This window comes from Camellia sinensis, chromosome 8, assembly GCF_055761805.1.
Source record: "Camellia sinensis isolate YWXY chromosome 8, ASM5576180v1, whole genome shotgun sequence".
Lineage (NCBI taxonomy): Eukaryota > Viridiplantae > Streptophyta > Magnoliopsida > Ericales > Theaceae > Camellia > Camellia sinensis.
In genome coordinates this window covers 189,888,925-189,912,805 of record NC_138968.1, presented here as the reverse complement: position 1 = coordinate 189,912,805, position 23,881 = coordinate 189,888,925, and the positions used below count along the sequence as shown (strand labels likewise).

The following is a 23,881-nucleotide window of genomic DNA, read 5'->3' as shown; positions in this document are numbered from 1 at the left end:
AAGTGATTTCCGTAATCTTAATGTTCAAGAAATCACACACAGGAAAAGAAATTTTTTTTTTGTAGTCAACTCTTGTACAGTGGAATCTATGCTATCCAAGAATCTGAACTAAACAGTACTTTTTTTGATATTTTTCTATGTATAGTTCTTGGTCTGTAACATTTGTAAACAAAAAGCCCAATGTCACCACAAAAAATAAATATAATTAGTGTATACATTGAGTTTTTAACACCTTGTATTAGAGTTTGTAGAGAATGTGGAAAATAATTTGATTGATTTTAATTATTGATCATTTATAAGAAAGAAAAATAACTGGTGCAAGTTACCAGGTGAAGAATGTGAGTTGGTTAATAGTACTGTTACGTTCATTGAATTTTGCCCGAATTGTCCGAATGAATATCTTACATGTAAGATATTCATGTTTACACGGTCAGAATTGTAAGGTATTCATTTGGATAATTTGGACGGAGCAAAATATGATGAATCAAACATTATTTGGTGGTTAAAATAGTGAGCCTACTTATATTATTACTTTGATGTAGACGTTGATTTGGGTCGATGTTTTTCTCTTTTATTCCAATTTTGTTATTATTTATTTATTTGTTTTGGTTACTTAAAAGGAAGATGATATGGGAATTGGGTCCTAGCTTGAATAAAAAAAATTAAAAAAAAAATTAATTAAAGTTTGATGGAGTCATTCCAAAATTAATTATATAAAATAAAAACGGGAGAAAAAAAAGAAGTTCCTCAATTAGGACACCATCATCTCATCAAATAGAAGTGAAACTATAATTATAATTACTTCATCCGTTGCTCCAACCACCAACATTACATCATCATCCAATTTTACTCATTCAAAAAAGTGTCTCAAAAATAAATATTTGATATCGACTCAAACTTAATGCAGTGTACATCACAGTAAGAAAATCAAATTCAATAATTCAAATTTGTCCTCAAGTGATTTCCATAATCTTAATGTTCAAGAAATCAAATCACACACTTAAAAGAAAAAAAAAAAAATTTGTGGTCAACTCTAGTACAGTGGAATCTATGCTATACAAGAATCTGAACTAAACAGTACATAAACAAAAAGTTCAATGTGACCACGAAAAATAAATATAGTTAGTGTATACATTGAGTTTTTAACACCTTGTATTAGAGTTTGGAGAGAATATGGACAATAATTTGATTGATTTGAATTATTGATCGTTTATGAGAAAGAAAAATAATCGGTGCAAGTTATAAGGTAAACAATTTGAGATGGTTAACAGTATTATTATATTGTAAGATATTACGGAGCAAAATTCGATGGATCACACATTCTTTGGTGGTTAAAGTAGTGGACCTACTTGTATTATTAGTTTGATGTAGACGTTTTTCTCTTTTATTCCAATTTTATTGTTATTTATTTATTTGTTTTGGTTACTTAAAAGGAAGATGATATGGGAACTGGGTTCTAGCTTGAATAACAAAAAATAAATAAATAAATAAATTAATGTTTGATGGAGTCCTTCCAAAATTAATTATATAAAATAAAAACGGGAGAAAAAAAAGAAGTTCCTCAATTAGGACGCCATTATCTCATCAAATAGAAGTGAAACTACAATTTTATTTACTTCATCCATTGCTCCAACAACCAACATTACATCATCATCGAATTTTACCCATTCAAAAAAAGTATCTTAAAAATAAAATATTTGATATCGATTCAAACTTAATGCAGTGTACATCACACTAAACTCTAATTCACAATCTTTTATTGGAAGAAGATAATGTGAACACGATTGAACAAGTTCATAATTAGCCGCTGATTGAATCACACTTGAGTGTTATGCTGATTGAATCACATTTGAGTGTTCTTCTTTTGCTGCCCTTCGTCGTTCTCCCCTGGATTCTTTTCCTTTCGGTCTTTCAAAAATTTAATCCAGGTGAAGATCTCGAAAACTAGAGTGATGAAGCCTAGACCACAAAGCACTCCAATATAAGCCCATCTCCAGGTCTGGTTTGGCGAGAAGATCCCAATCCCTCTAAATATGTTTACTACGATGAGAGCCAGCAAAGAGTAGCCCAGAAAATGGTGGTATATGCTCCAGTATATTCGGTAGTCGTCGTTCGAATGGGGCTTCAATCGCAATGCTAACATCTAAAAAAAATGATCAAAAAATGAAGTATGCAGTATAGTTTTAAATTTAGTGGAGGCATGATCGCACCTAGTCACTGTATATTGATGGTAAAAAAAGCTACAAATCTAGAAAAAAAAAGTATGGATAGTGTATATTTAGTGTAGTGTATCACATAGATCAGGATTTTTGTTGTGCCCTTAGGCATAGCAAGGGTTGCTGTGCAGTGAGGTGGAGCTCATATTGAATTTATTTTTAAGATTCAAAACATTCATTTTATAGGATTCATTAGAAAGAGTATCTATATAAGAAATTAAATTGATCACATATTGGTAGTCACATAATCCAATCATAATTCTTCTTAAAGTGATATTGAATGATCATTGTCTTCAAGTGATATTGAGTGATAATCCAATCATAATTTATCTTATAGCTGTAAATAAATTTTTGTCAAGATCTAAATTGGGAGATGAAGGAGGGAGAGGGGGAGAGGGGGAGAGGGGGAAGGGGGAGGGGGTAAAGTGAAATGGAACAATAGTTAAAGGGGTAAAGTGTAATTTATTTAAATAAACGTGATCTAATTATGTAATTATCAATATTTAATCAATTTAATTATTTTTATGAATAATCTTCATGTAGAGGCACAACAGGAACTCGTTGTCTGTGATCAAATCCGAAATGAATTTAGTTCGCACATTTTGTTTTTCGAACACTCTTTTGCGCGCTGTTTTTGAGTGCATATAAATTCTGTATGAGGGTGCAAAACAAAAATAAAAATAAAATAAAAATGTTCAAAAAAAAAAGATCCAAAAATTAAAACTAGATGTAAAATGGTATAGTGTGGGACATATTTAGAATAAATCTGATCAATAATTCAAATTTTAAATATTTTTTAAAATGTTTTTTTAGCATTGTTAAAATATTAAAAAAAAAGAAAAAAGAAAAAGGAGAAGGAATGAAAATGCCAATGCACTGTGAGAGAGAGACAGAGAGAGAGAGAGAGAGAGAGAGAGGGATAATATTAAGTACCTGTAAGGTTGTAAATGCAAAAATGAAATGAGCTATGAGGCCGTGAATGGGAAAGTTGAAGTGTTTGGAAGCATAGCCAAGCCATAAACCAATACCCCAGCCGATAGTGCCAACAGTATAACCGGTGATCTGGCAAGTGATATGAAGCCGAATCCAATGTTTGTATGGTAATGGGTATTTATTAAAGTACCTTGCTATTATCACCCCCAACGGTAACAACGTTCCCCACCCTATCATGTTCAATACTCCATGTGCCTGTTTGTTTGTACGACACACATAAGCTCATGTTTTTTTAAATTTTTTTTTTATACCAAATAAAATTATTTATATATAAAATTTCCAACATAAAAAATATAAAATAATAAAAAAAGAGGGATGTTATGCAATTTCATCACATTTGTCCTAAAAAGAATGAATAACAAGTGTAATTTTAAAAAGAAACTATTTACTTTTATTGAACACAAATGTAATTAAATCAAAGTTATAATTCTTACATCAACCTGAATTTTTTTATTTATTATTTATTTTTTAATGAATGAAGTGTCTTGTTCTCTAATAATGTATTTGTTGGGGGATTGAAAAGGGATTGTGAAAGGAGAAGAGAAAATGTAAATAAAATGTGAATAAAATATATTTATATTTTATCTAATTTCACTTTTTTTTTTCTTTTTTTTTCCTCTTTAATTTTAAATTTCTTTTTAAATTTTCCAAACAAAGACCGCACGGCACGACAATGTTGGACATAAGCAACAGTCTGGGCTAAGCAATTGAACTGATACATACAAAAATTAGTCTGGGCTAAGCCGAGTAAATGGAAGCCAAGCCCGCCTACCCAAGCCCTGCTTTATAAGCTTGGCCCAAATAGGCTTGCGGAGCAGGCTGGCGGTCATGGGTTGACCAGCGGGCCACTGAGCCGAATGACGATCTTTACCTATCATCATTGCTAACACCACCACCCTGGGCCGACTCTGTCATTTTTAGGATTTGAAGTGAACTCTTATATTAAAAAAAAAAAAAAAAAATTATGTATTTAAATTTTGATTGTATATATAAGTATTAAAATTTATTAAAATATATAATAAATAAAAAGAAAAACTAAAATAATTCAAGTTGAAGTACTAAATAAAAAGTGAATAAATTGTACATTTAAACATCACCTTTCTCGTATTTTTAACTATAAAATTTCTAATTAAACTTGCATAATTCAACTTATTAACTAAATCATTTTCAGTTGATTAAATTACTAATATGTTCAATCTTTATTGTGACATAATTAACGGAAGATAGAATTTAATCAATTTTAAATTTGCAAAGTTTTTTTTTTAAAAAATAAATGTAATTGGTATAATTAATCGTGTTCTATATGCAATTCATGCATTTAAGAAATAACCATCTATTAATTTAAAATAATTCACCATATCAATTGACTTTTGGTTTTTGCTAATAAAAACAATCATCAACTTCTTTTCAATAATTTACCACAACAATCAACTATTAGTTTTGAATTTTCACCAAAATTTTTAGGATTTTTAAAATTCAAGTGGATTTTTTTTTCTGGACTAGTACAACAGCTAAAAAAAATTTGGGGCATTTTTTTTTTTGTTTAATTTTTGAGGGCCCAAAGCGGTGACTTTGCCGGCTTTGGGCCAAAGTTGGCCCTGCCACCACCACCATCCCGCTACTACCACTACCATCAACTCACCACCACTTCTGCCACGCCGCTGCTAACCACTACCACTAATACAATTACTAATACATTAATTTCAAAAAAAAAAAAATCAAAACACAGGAAATATTGTATAAAAAAAAAAATTGTAGAAATTTTTTTACATTAAGAAATGTTTTTCCCAAAACGAACAACCTATTTCTAATTTTTTTTTTTTTTATAAATTTTTTATTGGATGAATAACAATGCCTATGCCTATTATTATAATATCACTACATTTAATATTTGCTATCGTGTAAAACAAAATGGGGCCATGCAAATTTACCATTCTCATGCGATGTCGGTGAGGTCCAGCGTTGATTTTGCTAGTCCCAACCCTCAAGTTGATCGTCTCCGTGCTGTCCATGTTTGGCAGAGGGTTCTTATGCTTCAGAGGTTCCATAACTTCCATTCCAATGCTCTTAAACCCAACTTGCCACACATGGTTCAACCTCGACACATTGTATTCCGACGAAAGCCCCACCGTCGCACATATTCTGTAGTAATTGATTTGATTCAAATACTCAAATTTCACATTTCCAAAATCAATGTCTATGATCTTTGAAGGCATGAGTCGACAACCCAGCTTGGTTTCCGAGGTGACATTGTACGTGTTCCAAGAAGGCTTCCTATCTGGTTTTTTGAACCCAATGATGGCTCGAGTCCCAGCCATCTGTGACTCGGCTTGTGGGTTCACCCCCCAAGCTAGCCACCCCTCATCAGTCTCTATCATGGCTCCGACGCAAATGTCGATCACCGACTCGTTGCTGTGGATTCTCCAGCCGAATTGGGCTCCCAAAGTGTTTAGCTTGTTGCAGTTTGTGAAGCTTTTTGGGAGGGATGCATTGAAGTCCTCACTGCAAGGGGTGCTATGTCTATATTTGGCTGTTGTAGAAATGGGGGAAAAGAAAGTCAAGATCATGAGGATTGTAGTGAAAAGATAAGCAGACATGTTTGTGGATTGGGGGTTTTCTCTGTGATGTTTGAGTTGGCTTATGTATAACTTCAAATGTTTGCGTCTAATGAGAAAAAAATTAGAGAATGGTAATTTGCTACTCCTAAAGCATCATGTTCCTTGTTTATGTATTATGTAGCGTAAAATTTTATGAGTGACATGTGATGGCTTATATTTGTTAGGTAGTTGAAAAATGAGAGATGACCCACTTATTGAGTGGGTCATAAAAACTTACGTGCCTGCACTTTTTCATTTGTTACGGATACTTTTTAAGTAATGCCACATAATACTTAACAACTATCTTAATAATTTTCTAAAATAAGATAAGAAATCCAATTATGTAAATAGTCACTAACTATTTAAACTTGAATTAATTACCTAAAAGTCCTATTTACATATTTGGTAGTAACTTAGGTCTTATTTAAAGGTTTTTGAACCAATAAGTCCTATTTATAAATAAGAAGACATTTTTATCCTTCAACCCAAATAGTTATATATATAACAACATTAATATTATTTACTAAAAACAAAATCAAATCAATTATGGGAAGTGGATGAAGATACAATTTCGAAAGATCTCAAAGGATTTCTTGGTTATGCCTATGTTACTCGCGCCGGTGGCTTCGTTATTGAAGTTCACCTTCCATTTCTTCCATTTCTTGTTCATTCTGATGAAAAAATCATCGAGGTTGATTTCATGTTCAAGAACACACTACTTTTTCCACTAATGGAACATCAAATCCTTGTTTGCTTCCTCTCTCTGTACTTTTTAGTTTCGTTTTCTTGAATCACCTTGTTACAGCCCACAAAATCTCCTTCACGTGATGCTTCAGTTTCTCTTTTCCTAACTATCTCTCGCTCCCTCTCTCTCTGACAACACTGTCTCTTGAATTGATCAAAATCATTGGCTTGCTCTTGTTTTCAATTTGAACATTCTCAGTTTATAATATTCTCATTTTTAATCATGAAAAAATTAAAAAAAAATTTAAAATTGACAGTATTTTCAGAAAAAAAAGTTGAGAAATTTCTCAAAAATATCTAGTAAAATTGAGAAAATTTTCAAAATTTTTCAATGTTAAAACTGAGAATATTATCATTTTTTAAAATTTTAAACTGATAATATTCTCAATTTTAAAATTATAAAACTAAACACACTGATGATTCAAATAAATCAACAAACAAATAAACTGACTTTTTTTTTACTTTTTATTTTTATCAAAATAGGCCTTTATCAAATTTTGAGGCCACATATATCTCCAACTCATATCAACCAAAATTAACAAACCCAAACCTCAAACTACAACCCAAAAATCACCACTAGACAACTTCATCACTTGGCAACTTCAACAATGGCTCACGGCGCCCTTTGCCTCTCTCTTCTCACCGCCTCCTTAGTCTCCCTACTGCTTTCCGTTGCGATGACGTTTCTGCCTTGCAAGAGACGAATGATTGTGAGCTCGACGCTCTGTTCTTTGTCTATGAGATAGACGATTGAGAGAGAGAGAGAGAGAGAGAGTCCATTTGATTGTTGTTGTTGTGGGGAGTGGGTGTAGAAGTAAAAGAGAGAGAATGAAGACGTCAATTGTTTGGTAGATGGAGGAGGTCTTGGAAGGGTAAATTGGTTTATTAAAAATTACTGGGACTTGGAGGAGCAAATAATTTTATCTAGACTTAATGGATTATAAGTTCACAAAATGAGACTTGTATGTAAATGTCCCTTTAAACTTTTAGATTATTTTTATTTTATTTTATTTTTTTTGGGCTTAGGAGATTGTTCAGACTTGAAAAGTTCGTCCTACCAACCATATGTGTTGTCTGAATAACTGACCTTGAAAGAGTAAAATCCAAGATCTCAAAACTTATGCCTTAAAATCTTATCAAAATGTCACACCTTGGGTTAAATATTTGGTTGTAATTTGTAAATTGTGGGACTTTAGGCTTACCTAGTGTTCATTAAAAATAAAAATAAAAATAAAAAAAGGACAAAAATAAAAGGAATTTGTATGATAATGACAAGTTCTGAGTAAAGTTGAAGACTATGACATATTCTTAGAGTGATGATTAACAATAAGTATCACTGGTCAGGCTGTCTCCAGGCCACCATCAAACACTTTTTAAGCTTCTGAAAGAGAAGCTAGTCCGCTTGCTTCGCTTTACTATGAGCAAAGGTGGCTACTTACTACTAGCTCTTGTCATATGCAAGATAGTACACACTTTCTTTTTCATTTTATTTTGGATCAAGAATTTGAGTAGTGATTTCGGAAGGAAAAAAAAGAAAGAAAGAGGTGATAAAAAAAAGAGTAAATTTTTTTTAGCTTATATGTTATTTAACTTTTTCTTGCATCTTCTTTTCCCTTCACAAATTTTACTTTAAATTCTAAATCCAAACACAACTCAAAAAATAAAAAATAAAAAAACTATATAGATGCGAGAAAAAATGAGGCACCACAAAGTCATCTGTCCCAGAAAAGAAAAGAAGATCAGGAAGTACCCATAATTGGTGCAGTTACAAATGGGTTTGTGTACTTCAAATTGTTATATTTTCAGTTACAAATTCAAAGTCCAACATAAGTTTGCTATGCCCATCAAATATTGGAGGTTAATGTTTATGGAAGACAAGTGCATGCATAGCTATAGTTTGGTATGTATACCAAATTATACCTCTTCCACCGTTATAAAATTTGGACTGAAATGACATTGAAATTAAACACATATTAGATAAATTGATGATCAAATTTACACAATTAAAATATAAAAAATCAAAATTGTTAATGTAAAATGTAAATTGTAAAATGTAAACTACCACCCACCTACCACCTCCACTACCACCCATTCCACCTACCACCTCCACTACCACCTACACCTACTACCACCCTCTCTTCTATATATAGGAATTGTAAACATTATAAATACATATCAATCAAAACATCAATAATAATATACATCTCAATTTATTATTTTACATGGTATCAGAGCAAGGTTAAAGATCTTGGTGTTCTTCGCCTTCCGGCGGGCGGCAACCTTGCCTTGACTGCCCGTCGGATCTCAACCAATTCAAACCTCCCTCTCCCTCTCCCTCTCGGCACCTCACTGAAACACACCACCATTGCCATCACTCGATACATACACACAAATCTCTCTCTCTCCAGTTTCTGCATCTGGCTACCAAATTCATTTCCTCGTTTATAGCTTGAATCTGATATGTTGAGCTTGTAATCATGAGTTGCAATGGATGTCGAGTTCTTCGAAAGGGTTGCAGCGAAAACTGTATCCTCCGACCATGCCTTCAGTGGATCGACTCCCCTGAATCTCAACGCCACGCCACCGTCTTCGTCGCCAAGTTCTTCGGTCGCGCCGGCCTCATGTCCTTCATCTCCTCCGTTCGATTCCTTACCACCATCTTGGTGCCTTCTTTTGCTACCCAGTGCTTGCTCACAAGCCTCTCTCACCTTCGGCCACATCTCCGACTACAACTCCGGCTCATGCTGTTCGGCGTCTGAGTCAAGGTTGATCCGATGAGGAAGAGCGTCAGTATGACCATTCTGTCGCAATACGAACCGCCTCAGTGTCAGGACTCCTCCAACGTCGCCGACGTTGCCTGCAGTGGCGGCGGTTACGCCTCTGCCGACGAGGCCGTTCACCCCCAGTCCTCCGGGAGTCGCGAGCGCAAGCGAGGTATTCCATGGACTGAGGACGAGCACAAGTTGTTTCTCTTAGGCCTGCAAAGAGTAGGGAAAGGAGACTGGATTTCAAGGAATTTCGTGAAGCCTCGAACACCGACGCCAGTCGCTCGTCACGCTCAGAACTACTTCCTCCGGCGAAGCAACCTCAATCGGCGTCGCCGTCGATCCAGCCTCTTCGACATCACAACTGAATCGGTCACTGCTATTCCAATGGTTCTGTTTTTATTACCAGTACAGATTGAGAATCCAATGGAAAAACTAACCCTGGGACAGTGGATTCTACCTTAAACACACTGATATGCACATGCATCCACAAGCACACACACGGCACACACCAAACCCAGCACATGGGGGCACCCACTCACTCTCTTTCTCTCTCTCTCTGGTCCCTTTCTCTCCACCAGACCCACTTTAATTATATTTATCATTATTCTCTTATATTTTATTAATCTCTCTCTGTCCATCCAACCTTCTTTTATTTTATTTAATTTTTTTTTTTTTTAAACACACTGTGATCCACCACTCCATGATACACCATCCGCCAACTTTTGTCCCCCTCTTTTCCTTTCTTTTTAATTTCATATTGCCCACCGACTCTTTTTTTTTCATCACACACAAAACCACTCTTCTTCTTCTTTTTTTTTATTCCATTCCCACTGCCACCTTTATTATTTTTATTCATCATTTTCTATTCATCATCACCATGCTCATCAAAAAAAAACAAAAAAAACAAAACAAAACAAAAAAAAAAAAACAAAACAAAAAAACAAAACAAAACAAAACCAAAAAAAAAAAACACAAAAAAAAAAAAAAAATCCAAATTTGCACAACAACCCATATTTTATTCATCTCCGGGATCACCCTCGATCACAATTTTCCACAGAAAAAAAAAACAAAAACAAAAACAAAAACAAAAACCAAAACAAAACCACAACACAACAACCACACCCACAGTGGGATTTTTCTTCTCTACTCTGCTGCGGGTCGCTTCTTCTTGCCTTCATCCTGGGCGGCCCTTGACGGTGTTGCCTCCGTGTTTCCCACTCCACTGGGCACGATCACTACTCCCTGCTCCTCCACTGCAGCATATGGCGGACCTCCAAATCGAAACATCACGGTGGCCTTCCGCTTCAGCTCCTTGTTTTCTGCCCTTAGCACGCTTATCTCTGCTCGCGCATCCTTATATATGCGTTGGAGCAGAGCCAGTTGGGCGTTTAATTGTTGCACCTCATTTGTCCTACTCTGCAGCTGGTGCGACAAGTTTGTGACCGCCGTCATGGACTCCACACATGCCTTCAAAGTATACTGATTAGCCTCCACATCCGTTTGCACTGCCATTTTTTGCTCCACCGACTGCATCGGAAAGTTCAACGGAGCAAACCCAGTGGTGTTTGGTTGAGGTTCACGGGACACCGCACCAGTTATCTCTCTTGTGGACTGGTTGAGGTCGGGAAAGAGAGTAAGCAGAGGGCGGGACGAAGAGGCCATTTTCTGGGCAACAAAGTGTTACAGAATATCTCTCGCAACAGAGTGTTACAGACACTCTCTCTCAGTACAACGAAGAGTTTTTCAGAGTTTTTTAGCGAGTTTTCTGCCTCAGCCTCAGCCTCCGCTTCGCTTTATAAAGACCTTGACGAAGAGGCAGACACGCGCATCATGTGCCGCTCGGCGCTCGCCGACAACTTGGCACGCCTTTTGATGGCACGTCTTTTTATGGATTGGGCACGCCTTTTGATGGCACGCCTTTTGACAGATTGGGCACACCTTTTGAGGGCACGACTTTTGAGGGCTCGATATCTACATCCATGTATATCTTTTGGGCAGCCTATATACACACTCATACAGTGTCTTCTACACCGGTCAGCTTTATCAATCCCTTTGTTTCAACCTCAAATAGGTTTCTATCTTCACACCTATTTGAGTTTGAGGGGGGGTTATACACAGTATCATGTATAAGTCGCTCATGGCGCACTCCCTAAGTCGCCCCCTTGGTGCACCACCACAACCTTTGCTACAACGGTCCGACATGACCCCATAAACTGTCTTCTACATCGGTCCGACATGACCCCATAAACTGTCTTCTACATTGGTCTGACACGACCACACAGTGTCTGCTACAACGGTCCGACATGACCCCGTAAACTGTCCTGCTACAACGGTCCGACATGACCCCGTAAACTGTCCTGCTACATCGGTCCGACATGACCCCGTAAACTGTCTGCTACAACGGTCCGACATGACCCCATAAACTGTCTTCTACACCGGTCCGACATGACCCCGTAAACTGTCTGCTACAACGGTCTGACATGACCCCATAAACTGTCCCGACATTGATTCCGGTCAGCTGCTACATCGGTCCGACATGACCCCGTGAACTGTCTGCTACAACGGTCCGACATGACCCCGTAAACTGTCTGCTACAACGGTCCGACACGACCATACAGTGTCTCCTATCCCATTTTTAATTGTCAGCTTATTTTTCTGTTTTGTTACTCTCTCCAAACTCAAGTTGGCTAGTACCTATCCTCCTTGAGTTTGAGGGGGGCTGTTAATGTAAAATGTAAATTGTAAAATGTAAACTACCACCCACCTACCACCTCCACTACCACCCATTCCACCTACCACCTCCACTACCACCCATTCCACCTACCACCTCCACTACCACCTACACCTACTACCACCCTCTCTTCTATATATAGGAATTGTAAACATTATAAATACATATCAATCAAAACATCAATAATAATATACATCTCAATTTATTATTTTACAAAAATAACACAAAATGCATCATTTGAGGACCAACAAAGTTTTATGTAGATTATAGGGTGTGATTTAGTGAATTCACAAGTTTTATGCCGGCTTTTGTTTGGATATTTAGGGGTTGTTTGTGATGATCTAAATAAGTGAATTTTTTGAATTTTTATGAAATATGGACTGAATTTGAAGTGATGTGTTAGAGAAGTGATGTGACTTAAATAAGATGATGTGACTTAAATAGGATAGTGACTTTTTGACTTTTTTCAAACATGCCAAACCAACCCTTATTATAGAATGTTTTGGAAAAAGTCTCTATGTGCTTTTGTTTTTCATAAATATTCCCTAACAAGAATGTTTAGCTTGGTCCTTTTGTTGGAAAATTGGTTTCATTAGGCTTATTTTGGACCAATTTTGAACCCAAAATTGAGTGGGCCCTAAACGTCTTTTGAAGCGGGTTCGAAGAGGTGACGTGTTCCTTGCCGCATGGCAAGTCACACGGTGAAGACGGTTCGTCAAAACCATTTATGAGTGAATGAGAAATTGACGTCATTTTCGGGTTCGTGGAATGAATAGTTAAAGAAGTAAGTGCGAGTTTCTTTGAAATAGGTTGTCCCACATTAAAACTTTAAGAGAGCTTGTGTATGTATATAAGCTCTAGACTACAACACTTGGATTGGGCCCCAAGGGGCACCCCAAGTTTGTAGAAAAGAGGAGTTATGGACAAAGTGAACCTTAGCCCAAACCACCACACACACGCGCCGTTGCCACCGTCCATTCGGCAGATCCAAGGGTTGTGGATCGGTTCTAATATTAATTTTTTGGACAAAATTATTTTAGGAATTTAATTCCAAATTTGAATTTGAAATTCAAATTGTTGTCCATAATTTTGTGCCTCTTCTCTGAACCAAATTCCATAACAGATTTTTAGTCCAAACAGTTTATTATTCTGTTCAAATCCGGACAGATTCATAATTGTCTAGACAGATTCAAAATCTGAAAAGTTTAGTTGCAGATCTGTTTGAATTTTGTCTGATATCTGTTCAGACAGTTTCATACCGGTTCATTTGACTCTCAACAGATTTATTTTCAAACAGATTTAAACTGTTTTTGATAGATTTTAAACTGCCATAAACTACTGCAGTTACACAGATACAAACTGCACAGTTCAAATAGTTCAATCTTTCCAGCAGATCTGTTGAATTTTGGACTGCATCTGTTCATTCAAATTTTGCACCTGTTCGGTTCAAAATTGAACCTGCTCGGACAGGACTTTTTTGCCTATAAATACCTACATTTCCAGCAGTGTTCGGGCATCCAAAAATAGTCTGAAAATCCATTTTTTGCCGTCTTATTTTCTGCACTATTGCATACATTCTTCATTATAGTTTTAAAGAAAAATTAAAGATAGTATAAAACGCAAGGTTCTAGTTCGCCGGACAAATTTGCTTGGAGTGCTACTACAAATTTATGAAGATCATTGTATCCTGGAAGATAGACGCCATTAGTTCGTAAGCACCAAAGCGGGGCGAATCTGTCTTAAGGACATAGTTATTTATTTTATTTTGTTTGATTTAGTTTCAATTTATTTTATTTACATAGAAAATTGTTCCAACAATCTTAAGACAGATTCGAATTATTCTGTTTACAGAATTTTTCGTTTGTTTCCTTTTCTCTTTCTTGTTCTTACAAAAATTATTTTCTATGGATTTACAAAATAATATTCTGGTTGGAAAAACAAATAGTGATCATATACTATTTGACAGATACTAGTAATATACTGTCTATTTTCTTTGACAACTAATAGTAATATCCTGGTGTCATTAACAATTCAAAATATTTATTTGTGAAATTTTTTCAGAAATTAATTTTGATTTTCAGAAATTATTTCTGAGTGTTCGTTAATTAAAATTCTATTTCAGTTTTATAATTATTGAAGTGTTACAGAAATTTAATTTTCTATGTGAAATTAATTTAGTTAAATAAAATTTTATTTTATTTCCAAATTAATTAAAAATAAAAGTTACATTCTTATTTCTTTTATTTTTACAAAATTTAATTATGTGAATTTGGATTAATTTTTTGTGTAGTATAAATTCTAATTATAATTTCATTTTATAATTTAGAATTCATGGCTACCGAAACTAATGCCTAAACAAGTATTAGTATGGTGGCTGCAATTACGCCAACCCCCTCTCCTGTTGTGACAGTACCGGTGAGAAGCCAGAGAAGTTCTTTGGAACTGATTTTAAAAGATGACAACATAAAATGTTGTTCTATCTTACAACTCTGAACCTGGCTCATTTTCTCCGTGAGGATGCTCCTATTTTGAAAGAGGATGAAACCGACCAGCAAGTGATTGCTGCGGTCGATGCCTGGAAACATGCTGATTTCCTTTGCTGGAACTACATCTTGAACGGACTTGATAACAAATTATATAATGTCTATAGTCCTATCAAGACAGCAAAGGAACTTTGGGAGTCTTTGAAAAAAAAATACAAAACGGAAGATGCCGGCTCAAAGAAATTTGTGGTTGGCAAATTCTTGGATTTTGTGATGGTTGATTCTAAGACTGTGATCAGCCAAGTTCAAGATCTCCAACTCATTCTGCATGACATTCACGCAGAGGGCATGTCTTTTAGTGAATCCTTTCAAGTTGTAGCCTTAATTGAGAAATTACCACAAGGCTGGAAGGAATTCAAGAACTACCTCAAACATAAGCGCAAAGAAATGTCTTTGGAAGAATTAATTGTGCGTTTGAGGATTGAGGAGGACAACCATAATTCTGAAAAGCGGGCTGGTAAGCATCCTATGGAGTCTAAGGCAAATGTGGTGGAACATGCTTCAAAAATCAAGAAACGAAAGTCTTTTGGAAAAAGTTCATCACAAGGCTTTAAAGGGAGGGAAAATAAAAAGTACAAGTTTAATGGCAAATGTTACATCTGTGACAAAGAAGGACATCGGGTCAAAGATTGCCGTAGCAAAGGCAAAAACAAAAGACGAACAAGCAATAAGTTTGCTCAAGCCGATATGACCGAAGTGGACAATATTTCCAATGGTATAGATAACATCAATCTTTCTGCAGTTGTTTCTGAGGCAAATCTTGTTGGAAATCCTAAAGAATGGTGGGTGGACATTGGTGCTACTCCCCATATTTGTGCTGACAAAAAGATGTTCATATCTTATTCTACAGTGGACAATAGTGAATAACTTTTTATGAGCAACTCCTCAACTTCCAAAGTTGAAGGACAATGAAAGATTGTACTTAAGATGACATCTGGAAAGGAACTCACTCTCAACAATGTGCTGCATGTACCGGACATTCGCAAGAATCTTGTTTCCGGATCTTTGTTGAGTAAGAATGAGTTTAGGCTAGTGTTTGAGAGTGATAAATTTGTACTTACTAAGAATGAGATGTATGTAGCAAAATGTTACATGTCTGATGACCTTTTCGAGATGAATGTAATGACCGTTGTACTTTCAGTTATTAATAAAAATACATATTCTTCTTATTTACTTAAGTCTTCAAATTTATGGCATGGTAGACTAGGATATGTTAATTATGGATCTTTGTGTAGATTAATTAATATGGAATGTTTATCTAAATTTGACATTGATTCAAATCATAAATGTGAAATTTGCGTTGAGGCAAAATTATCTAAAACTCTTTTTTTATTCAATTGAAAGAAGTACGAAACCACTTGAATTAATTCATAGTGACATTTGTGATTTTAAATCAATTCAAACTAGAGGTGAGAAAAAATATTTTATCACTCTCATAGATGACTATACTAGATATAGTTATGTTTATTTAATTCGAACCAACGATGAAGCTTTGGAAACTTTCATTCAATATAAGAATAAAGTTGAAAATCAACTTGGTAAGAAAATCAAAAAACTAAGAAGTGATAGAGGTGGTGAATATGAATCACCTTTTGGTGAGTTTTGTAAAGAACATGGAATAATTCATCAAACCACTGCTCCTTACTCACTTCAGCAAAATGGAATTGCTGAAAGGAAAAATAGGACTTTAAAAAAAATGATGAATGCCATGTTAATAAGTTCTGGATTACCTCAGAACTTGTGGGGAGAAGCAATACTTTCTGCTAATTATTTACTTAATAAAGTACTCCGAAAGAAAGTGAATCAAACACCTTATGAAATGTGGCATGAAAGAGTATCATCCTACAAATACTTAAAAGTGTGGGGGTGTTTGGCTAAAGTGGCTATTTCTAATCCTAAAAAGACTAAGATAGGTCCTAAAACCGTTGATTGCATTTTCATTGGTTATGCTAAGAACAGTAGTGCATATCGGTTTTTGATTCATAAATCAGAACATTCTGAAATGCATATAAATACTATTCTTGAATCTCGGAATGCATCTTTCTTTGAACATGTATTTCCAAATAAGACTGGACAAGAGACTAGTAGTAATAGAAGATCTCATGATGCTATTACTAGTCAGGATCAAGGACATGAACATGATCAAGAGCAAGAGCTAGATCAAAATGAAGAAGAGGAACTTAGGCGTAGTAAACGTGCTAGAATCTTAAAATCTTTTGGTCCAGATTTTCTAACATTTTTGTTAGTAAATGAGCCTTTAACTTTTAAAGAGGCTATGTCCAGTCCTGAGACTCCTTTATGGAAAGAAACTGTCAATAGTGAAATTGAATCCATCTTACAAAATCACACTTGGGAATTAGTGGACTCACCACTAGGTTGTAAACCTCTTGGGTACAAGTAGATTTTCAAAAGAAAAATGAAAGTGGATGGATCAATTGACAAATACAAGGCAAGACTTGTGATCAAAGGGTATAGACAAAAAAAAAGTCTTGATTACTTTGACACATACTCACCGGTTACTAAAATAACATCCATTAGAATGCTAATTGCTATTGCATCTTTGTACAATTTAGAAATTCATCAAATAGATGTGAAAACCGCTTTCTTAAATGGTGAGTTAGATGAAGAAATTTACATGGAACAACCAGAAGGATTTTCTGTTCCAGGGAAAGAAAAGAAAGTATGTAAATTGGTTAAATTATTATATGGTTTAAAACAAGCGCCAAAGCAATGGCATGAGAAATTTGACAAGGCAATGATGTCAAATGGTTTTAAAATTAATGAGTGTGACAAATGTGTTTATATTAAAAATACAGACAAAGGTTATGTCATTGTATGTCTTTATGTAGATGATATGCTCATCATAGGTAGTAATAATGATATGATTAAAACTATTAAGAAAATGTTGAATAAACATTTTGACATGAAGGACATGGGCATTGCTGATGTAATTCTTAGTATGAAAATTACCAAAACATCAGAAGAATATGCTTTGTCACAATCTCATTACATTGAGAAAATACTTGAAAAATTCAGCAAAAATGATGACCATCTTGTTAGAACATTTGTAGATGTTAATTTGTTTCTTTCTAAGAATGTACAGGAAAGTACTTCTCAATTAGAGTATGCCCAAATTATTGAAAACTTAATGTATTTGATGAACTGCACTTGCCCGGATATAGTTTATGCAGTAAGTAAATTAAGTAGATATACGAGTAACCCATGAGTAGAACACTAGAAAGTAATTATAAGGGTTCTTAGATATCTCTAATTTACTCGTAACATTGGGCTGAATTATAATAGATATCCAACAATACTTGAAGGATACTGTGAAGCAAATTGGATATCGGATACTAGAGACTCAAAGTCCACTAGTGGGTATGTTTTTACTCTTGGTGGAGCGGCTGTATCTTGGAAATCTTCCAAACAGACTTGTATTGCTAGGTCTACTATGGAATCATAATTCATAACTTTAGATAAAGCTGGGGAAGAAGCAGAATGGCTTCGCCACTTCTTTGAAGATATTCCAATGTGGCCAAAATCGGTGCCTGCTATTTCCATACATTGTGATAGTCAATCAGCAATTGGTAGAGCACAGAGTCATATGTATAACGGTAAGTCTCGACACATTCGTCGTCGACATAACACCGTGAGACAACTACTCTCTAATGGAATTATTTCCATTGAATATGTGAAGCCTAAAGACAACGTAGCGGATCCACTAACCAAAGGGTTAGCAAGAGAGCTAGTTGAGAATTCATCGAGGGGAATGTGACTTAAGCCTATTAAATAAGAGTTATCACAACGGCAACCCAATCTAGTTGACTGGAGATCCCAAGATTTAGGTTCAAAGGGACAACCGAGTTGTGTATGACTCAGAAGGATCACTAAGGAGTCCAGCTCCTACCCATTTCTAGGATGAAATAGTGATGTCTGCAACGTTTTAGGTTAAGAAATATTTTAATGATTCTTATATCTAGGTATGACAGGATACTTTTCATAAGAATCACCTATGTGAGTGTGAACTAGGCCGGTTCTATGAGATTTGAGAAGGGCTACAATTCTCTAGAGCACTTATAAAAGATCAGGTTATTCAGGGCCAAAATGAACATAATAGTGAGAAATAAACTGTGTCTAGGGATATACTGTGTGAGTTCTATTGTCTTGGTTACACAAACGGCTGAACAGTTCAAGACATCATGTTCACTGGTTAGCTAGTAAATCCGATAGTTTCTCACAAGGGAAAGTTCACAGCCAAAAGATACCTATCATTTGCGGAATATTTCCAATTTCTGTACTCTCTGTAATTAGATCATGTTGTTACATTTTCTTTCCGTCAAATTCCATTCATGTGGGGAATTGTTGAAAAATTGGTTTTATTAGGCTTATTTTGGGCCAACTTTGAGCTCAAAATTGAGTGGGCCCCAAACGTCTTTTGGAGCGGGTTCGAAGAGGTGACGTGTTACTTGTCACATGGCAAGTCACACGGTGAAGGCGGTTCGTCAAAACCATTTATGAGTGAATGGGAAGTTGACGTCGTTTTCGGATTCGTGGAATGAATAATTAAAGAAGTAAATGTGGTTTCTTTGAAATAGGTTGTCCCACATTGAAACTTCAAGAGAACTTGTGTATGTATATAAGCTCTAGACTACAACATTTGGGTTGGGCTCCAAGGGGCACCCCAAGTTTGTAGAAGAGAGGAGTTATGGACAAAGTGAACCTTAGCCCAAACCACCACACATGCGCTCGCCGTCGCCACCGTCTATCCGTGCCGAGCGCGGGTGTGGGTCGCGTCAGTTATAATATTAATTTTTTGGAGAAAATTCTTTTGAATTTTTTTCAAAAAATTATTTTAGGAATTTAATTCCAAATTTAAATTTGAAATTCAAATTGTTGTCCATAATTTTGTGCCTCTTTTCTGAACCAACTTCCACAATAGATTTTCAGTCCAAACAGTTTATTATTCTGTTCAAATCCGAACGGATTCATAACTGTCCAGACAGATAGATCTGTTTGAATTTTGTATAATAACTGTTCAGACAGTTTCATACCAGTTCATTTGATTCTCAACAGATTTATTTTCAAATAGATTTAAACTGTTTTTGAAAAATTTTAAACTGCCATAAACTGCTGCAATTACACAGATACAAACTGCACAGTTCAAATAGTTCAATCTTTCCAGCAGATCTATTGAATTTTGGATTGCATCTGTTCATTCAAATTTTGCACCTGTTCGGTTCAAAATTGAACCTGTTCAAATAGGACTTTTTTTGCCTATAAATACCTACATTTCCAGCAGTATTGGGCATCCAAAAACAGTCTGAAAATCCATTTTTTGCTGTCCTATTTTCTGCACTATTGCATACATTCTTTATTCTAGTTTTAGAGAAAAATTAAAGAGAGTATAGAATACAAGGTTCTAGTTCGCCGGACAAATTTGTTTGGAGTGCTACTACAAATTTGTGAAGATCATTGTATCCTGAGAAATAGACGCTATTAGTCTGTAAGCACTGAAGCGGGGCGAATCTGTCTTAAGGATAGCGTGTCACACACTCGACTTGGTCTTTTATTTTTCCATTCGGTTTGATAAAATAAATTTTGTTAATTATTTATTTTATTTTGTTTGATTTAGTTTCAATTTATTTTATTTACATAGAAGATTGTTCCAACACCTTTTTGTGTATAGCATTTAAAAAAAAAAAAAAAAGGCACATGGGTCTTCAATAGAGCCCTCATCATTATTTGATGAGTCAAAGGTTTTTTTTCATACTATAGATGTAGATAGAAAGTTCACTTCCAATATTATTACTACTATAAATACTATGCAATACTGTTAGGTATAAAAATGCATGTACTTTATGCAATTGAAGCTCAATCATATTAGTGATAATATCATACCCATAAAAAATGCTTCCTCATTTTCTCATTTAATTTTCTTGTCAAATTCTCGATGTATGTCTCAATACATGGTCTGAAAAGTATGGTGTGCTTCTACTGCACCTCTAGTCGCTATTCATTATGGAAAATATATGTACTATGAAAAAATATCAAGTAATATATTATAAAAGTAAAGTGTGTGATATAAATTCAACTTAACGTGGTGTGAGTCATTTTCAAATTGAATAAAATTTATACATTTTTCATTTCTGATTGTATGTTCTTTCTTGAGTACCTATTGTTGTTAAAACAAAAAAAAATCAAATTTAATAAAAAAAAAGTTAAAAAAATAATAATAACTGAGGTCGTGTTACACGAGGGGTTGAATGTTTATTAGCCAACAAGGCAAGAATCCCTCAACTTTGCTTTGTAAACTCATAATAAATAAAGTTTCTCAAAATAATAATAAAACTAAATAAATAAAGGCTGTTGGAAAACCTTTAACTTTTTTCATTATTCTTAACATTATTTTGGTCCTTGAAGCTTGGATGCCCATTTTCATGGAGACATGTTTCTCTGACACATTTGTGCTTTTTAACGGAGAAGCAATGCATCTTGAACATTGCGAAACTTAAAGCAAAATTTTAGGGTGTGTTGGGTAACGTTTACGTTTTTAGTTTATATTTATAAAAATTTTATAAACTAGTTTTTGTTTATTTTTTGTTTATTTTTAGAAAAACATAAACTACAAACACGTTTGGTAATTGACAAAATATTTAAAAATATAAAAAAGAGTGAGAAATGGCAAGTGGTGGCAAGTGGCGGCGAAAGACGGTGGTGGAAAGTGGTGACGGTGGGTGGTGGGTAACTGGTGGTGGCGGGTGGGTGGTGGTGGTGGGTGGGTGGGTGGGTGACGGTGACGGATGGTGGGTGGCAGCGAGTGGGTGGTGGCGGCGGTGGTGGTGGTGGCGGGTAGTGGTGGTGGTGGTGGTGGCAGGTGGGTGGCGAATGGTGGGTGGTGGTGGCGGGTAGGTGGTGGGTGGTGGTGGTGGGTGTGTGGATGACAGTGGCGAGTAGTGAGTGGTAGCGAGTGGGTGGTGGTGACGGGTGGTGGGTGGTGGTGGCGGGTGGGTGGCGGATGGGTGACGGTGGCCGGTGGTGGTTGGTAGCAAGTGGGTGGTGGTGGTGGTGGTGGTGGTGGTGGTGGGTGGCGGTGGCGGATGGCTGGTGGTGGTGGCGGGTGGTGGTGCGTGGGTGGATGACGGTGGCGGGTGGTAGGTGGTAGGTGGTAGCGTGTGGGTGGTGGCGGGTGGTGGTGGTAGGTGGGTGGCGGGTGGTGGTGGTAGGTGGGTGGCAGGTGATGGTGGTGGTGGTGGTGGTGGTGGGTGGGTGGTGGCGGGTGAGTGGCAGGTGGCTAGTGGTGATGGGTGGCTGGTGGAAGCAGGTGGTGGATGGTGGTGGCAGATAGGTGGTGAGTGGTGGTGGCAAGTAGGTGGCGGGTAGTGGTGACGGGCGGTGGATGGTAGTGGCGGGTGGATGGCAAGTGGGTAGTGGTAGCGAGGGGTGGGTGGTGGTGGCGAGTGGGTGACAGGTGGGTGGTGGTGGTGGGTGGTGGCGGCGGGTGGGTGGTGAGTGGTGGTGGCAGGTGGTGGTGGGGATGGGTGGTGGGTAGTGGTGGTGGAAGACAGTGGTGGAAAATGGTGGCGGGTGGTGGATAGTGTTGGGTGGTAAAAAAAAAAAAAACCGAAAACTCAAAATGAAAACACATTTTTTGTGTTTTCATTTTTTGGTCAAATTTATAAACTGAGACCACTGATTTATAAATCAAAAATTTTACCAAACAAGTTTTTATTTGAGTTTTTAAAATTTTTGTAAATATAAACAGAAAACTGAAAACGTAAGTGTTACCAAACAGCACCAAATAAGAGGTTTTTATATTTCAATAATATCTATTAATTTTTTTTTTTTATGTAAAATTTATTTTTTATCATTAGAAGTAATTTTTTGAGGGTTTATTTACAATCTTTATCAATGAAGCCAAAGTCAATGAAGATTTTTTTTTAGCTATGAAGATATTTTTTCTTGATGATTATATAATTAAAATTATTTTCTTAGCAATACCAATTTGGAGCCTTTAAACAACTTTAATTTTTGTAATGAGCTCTTGGACAAAAAGGTTTTTATTATGGACTTTTGGGGAAAAATAATACGTTTTCAGTATTTGGACTCTTGATTGATTCTAATGTAGTTGGGTTAAGAGAAAATATAGATGAGAACATCCTTCAATTTGTAATTCCAATTATATTGAAATTGCAACTATATTAATATTGAATCATAACTCAATTTTGTTGTGGTAAAACAATAATAATTGTTACAAGAAATAGGTTAATATGGACACTTCTATTCCAAAATTAAAATAAAAAAATAAATTAACCATCCCAAATTTTTTTCCAAATATTTACTCGAAAGTTTTTTGTAGGGGAAAAAAAAAAAATCAAATATAACGAACTAAAATTAAAAAGAATTGAAGTTTTTGCAAGATCAAATGTATAACAAACCATAATATTTCTAGAATTTTTACGTGATTAATTTATAATTATTATATTTTATTGAATTGTCTAGCTATTAAAATATAATTACTATATTATAAAAATATACCAAATTTCCTATTGTTTACAAATTAGGAATAAAAGGTCTAGTCCAATTTAGTTCAGCCCATCGGAGCTTGCTTTGAAACAAAACAAAAAGGTAATGGTTCAATTAAATTCAGCCATGTGAGCTTTGATTTGGGCCGTGAATGCACTGGCCCGTTATCCTTCCACTGCCATGAGAGGGACGTTTTCGCTGCTCTGTGAGGCCAGCCTGGCGCTTTGCCCTCCACTCTAGGGACTACACATCCCAAACTTTCGCTCAGGCCATGTAGCCCAACTCATTGCTTGGATAGGGCGGGCCAGAAATTAGCAACCACGGCACCAACTCCTTGGGCTGGACTAATGTTCAATCACCCCAGTGCCCCCACTTGGGTGACAAGCTGCAGTTACTCAGCTCGGCGATTGAGAGTTAATTCTAAACCTTATATATAGTTAATAAAGTTCTTCCTCTCTACCAATGTGGGACTATTTTTCTTTTTCTTTTTTTTTTTCCTTTTTTTTAAGGCATTCTCGGTAAACTTGATGGTAAAAATTGAAAAGAAACAAAGAAAAATGACAACAACAACCATGAAGTGGAATTCAGAAAAGAAATTGATTTCTAGGATCAAGTTATTTGGGATTTGTAAGTGAGATTCTTTTATTAAAAAAAAAAAAAAAAAACTAGGATCCTTTTAATAGCTAAATGACTTCTGGCAAAAGTGCAAACTTGTGTGATTGACATATATCCTATTTGGGTGAATGTTATCACGTTTTTTTTCTTC

At 35.7% G+C, this 23,881-nt stretch overlaps 1 protein-coding gene and 1 pseudogene across 1 annotated transcript; one reads left to right on the top strand and one right to left on the bottom strand.

Annotated features, from left to right (window-relative positions):
* Positions 1-1,581: 1,581 nt before the first annotated feature.
* Positions 1,582-5,951, bottom strand: LOC114308600 (cytochrome b561 and DOMON domain-containing protein At4g12980). The gene is made up of 3 exons (XM_028254203.2): positions 5,141-5,951; positions 3,150-3,404; positions 1,582-2,143 (listed from the first exon to the last, which is right to left on the bottom strand). The coding sequence occupies exons 1-3, from the start codon at positions 5,804-5,806 to the stop codon at positions 1,844-1,846; spliced, it is 1,221 nt and encodes a 406-aa protein (XP_028110004.2). The 5' UTR covers positions 5,807-5,951; the 3' UTR covers positions 1,582-1,843.
* Positions 5,952-9,324: 3,373 nt separating this feature from the next.
* On the top strand, positions 9,325-9,780 carry LOC145798366 (transcription factor MYB1R1 pseudogene; annotated as a pseudogene).
* The last annotated feature ends 14,101 nt before the right edge of the window (positions 9,781-23,881 follow it).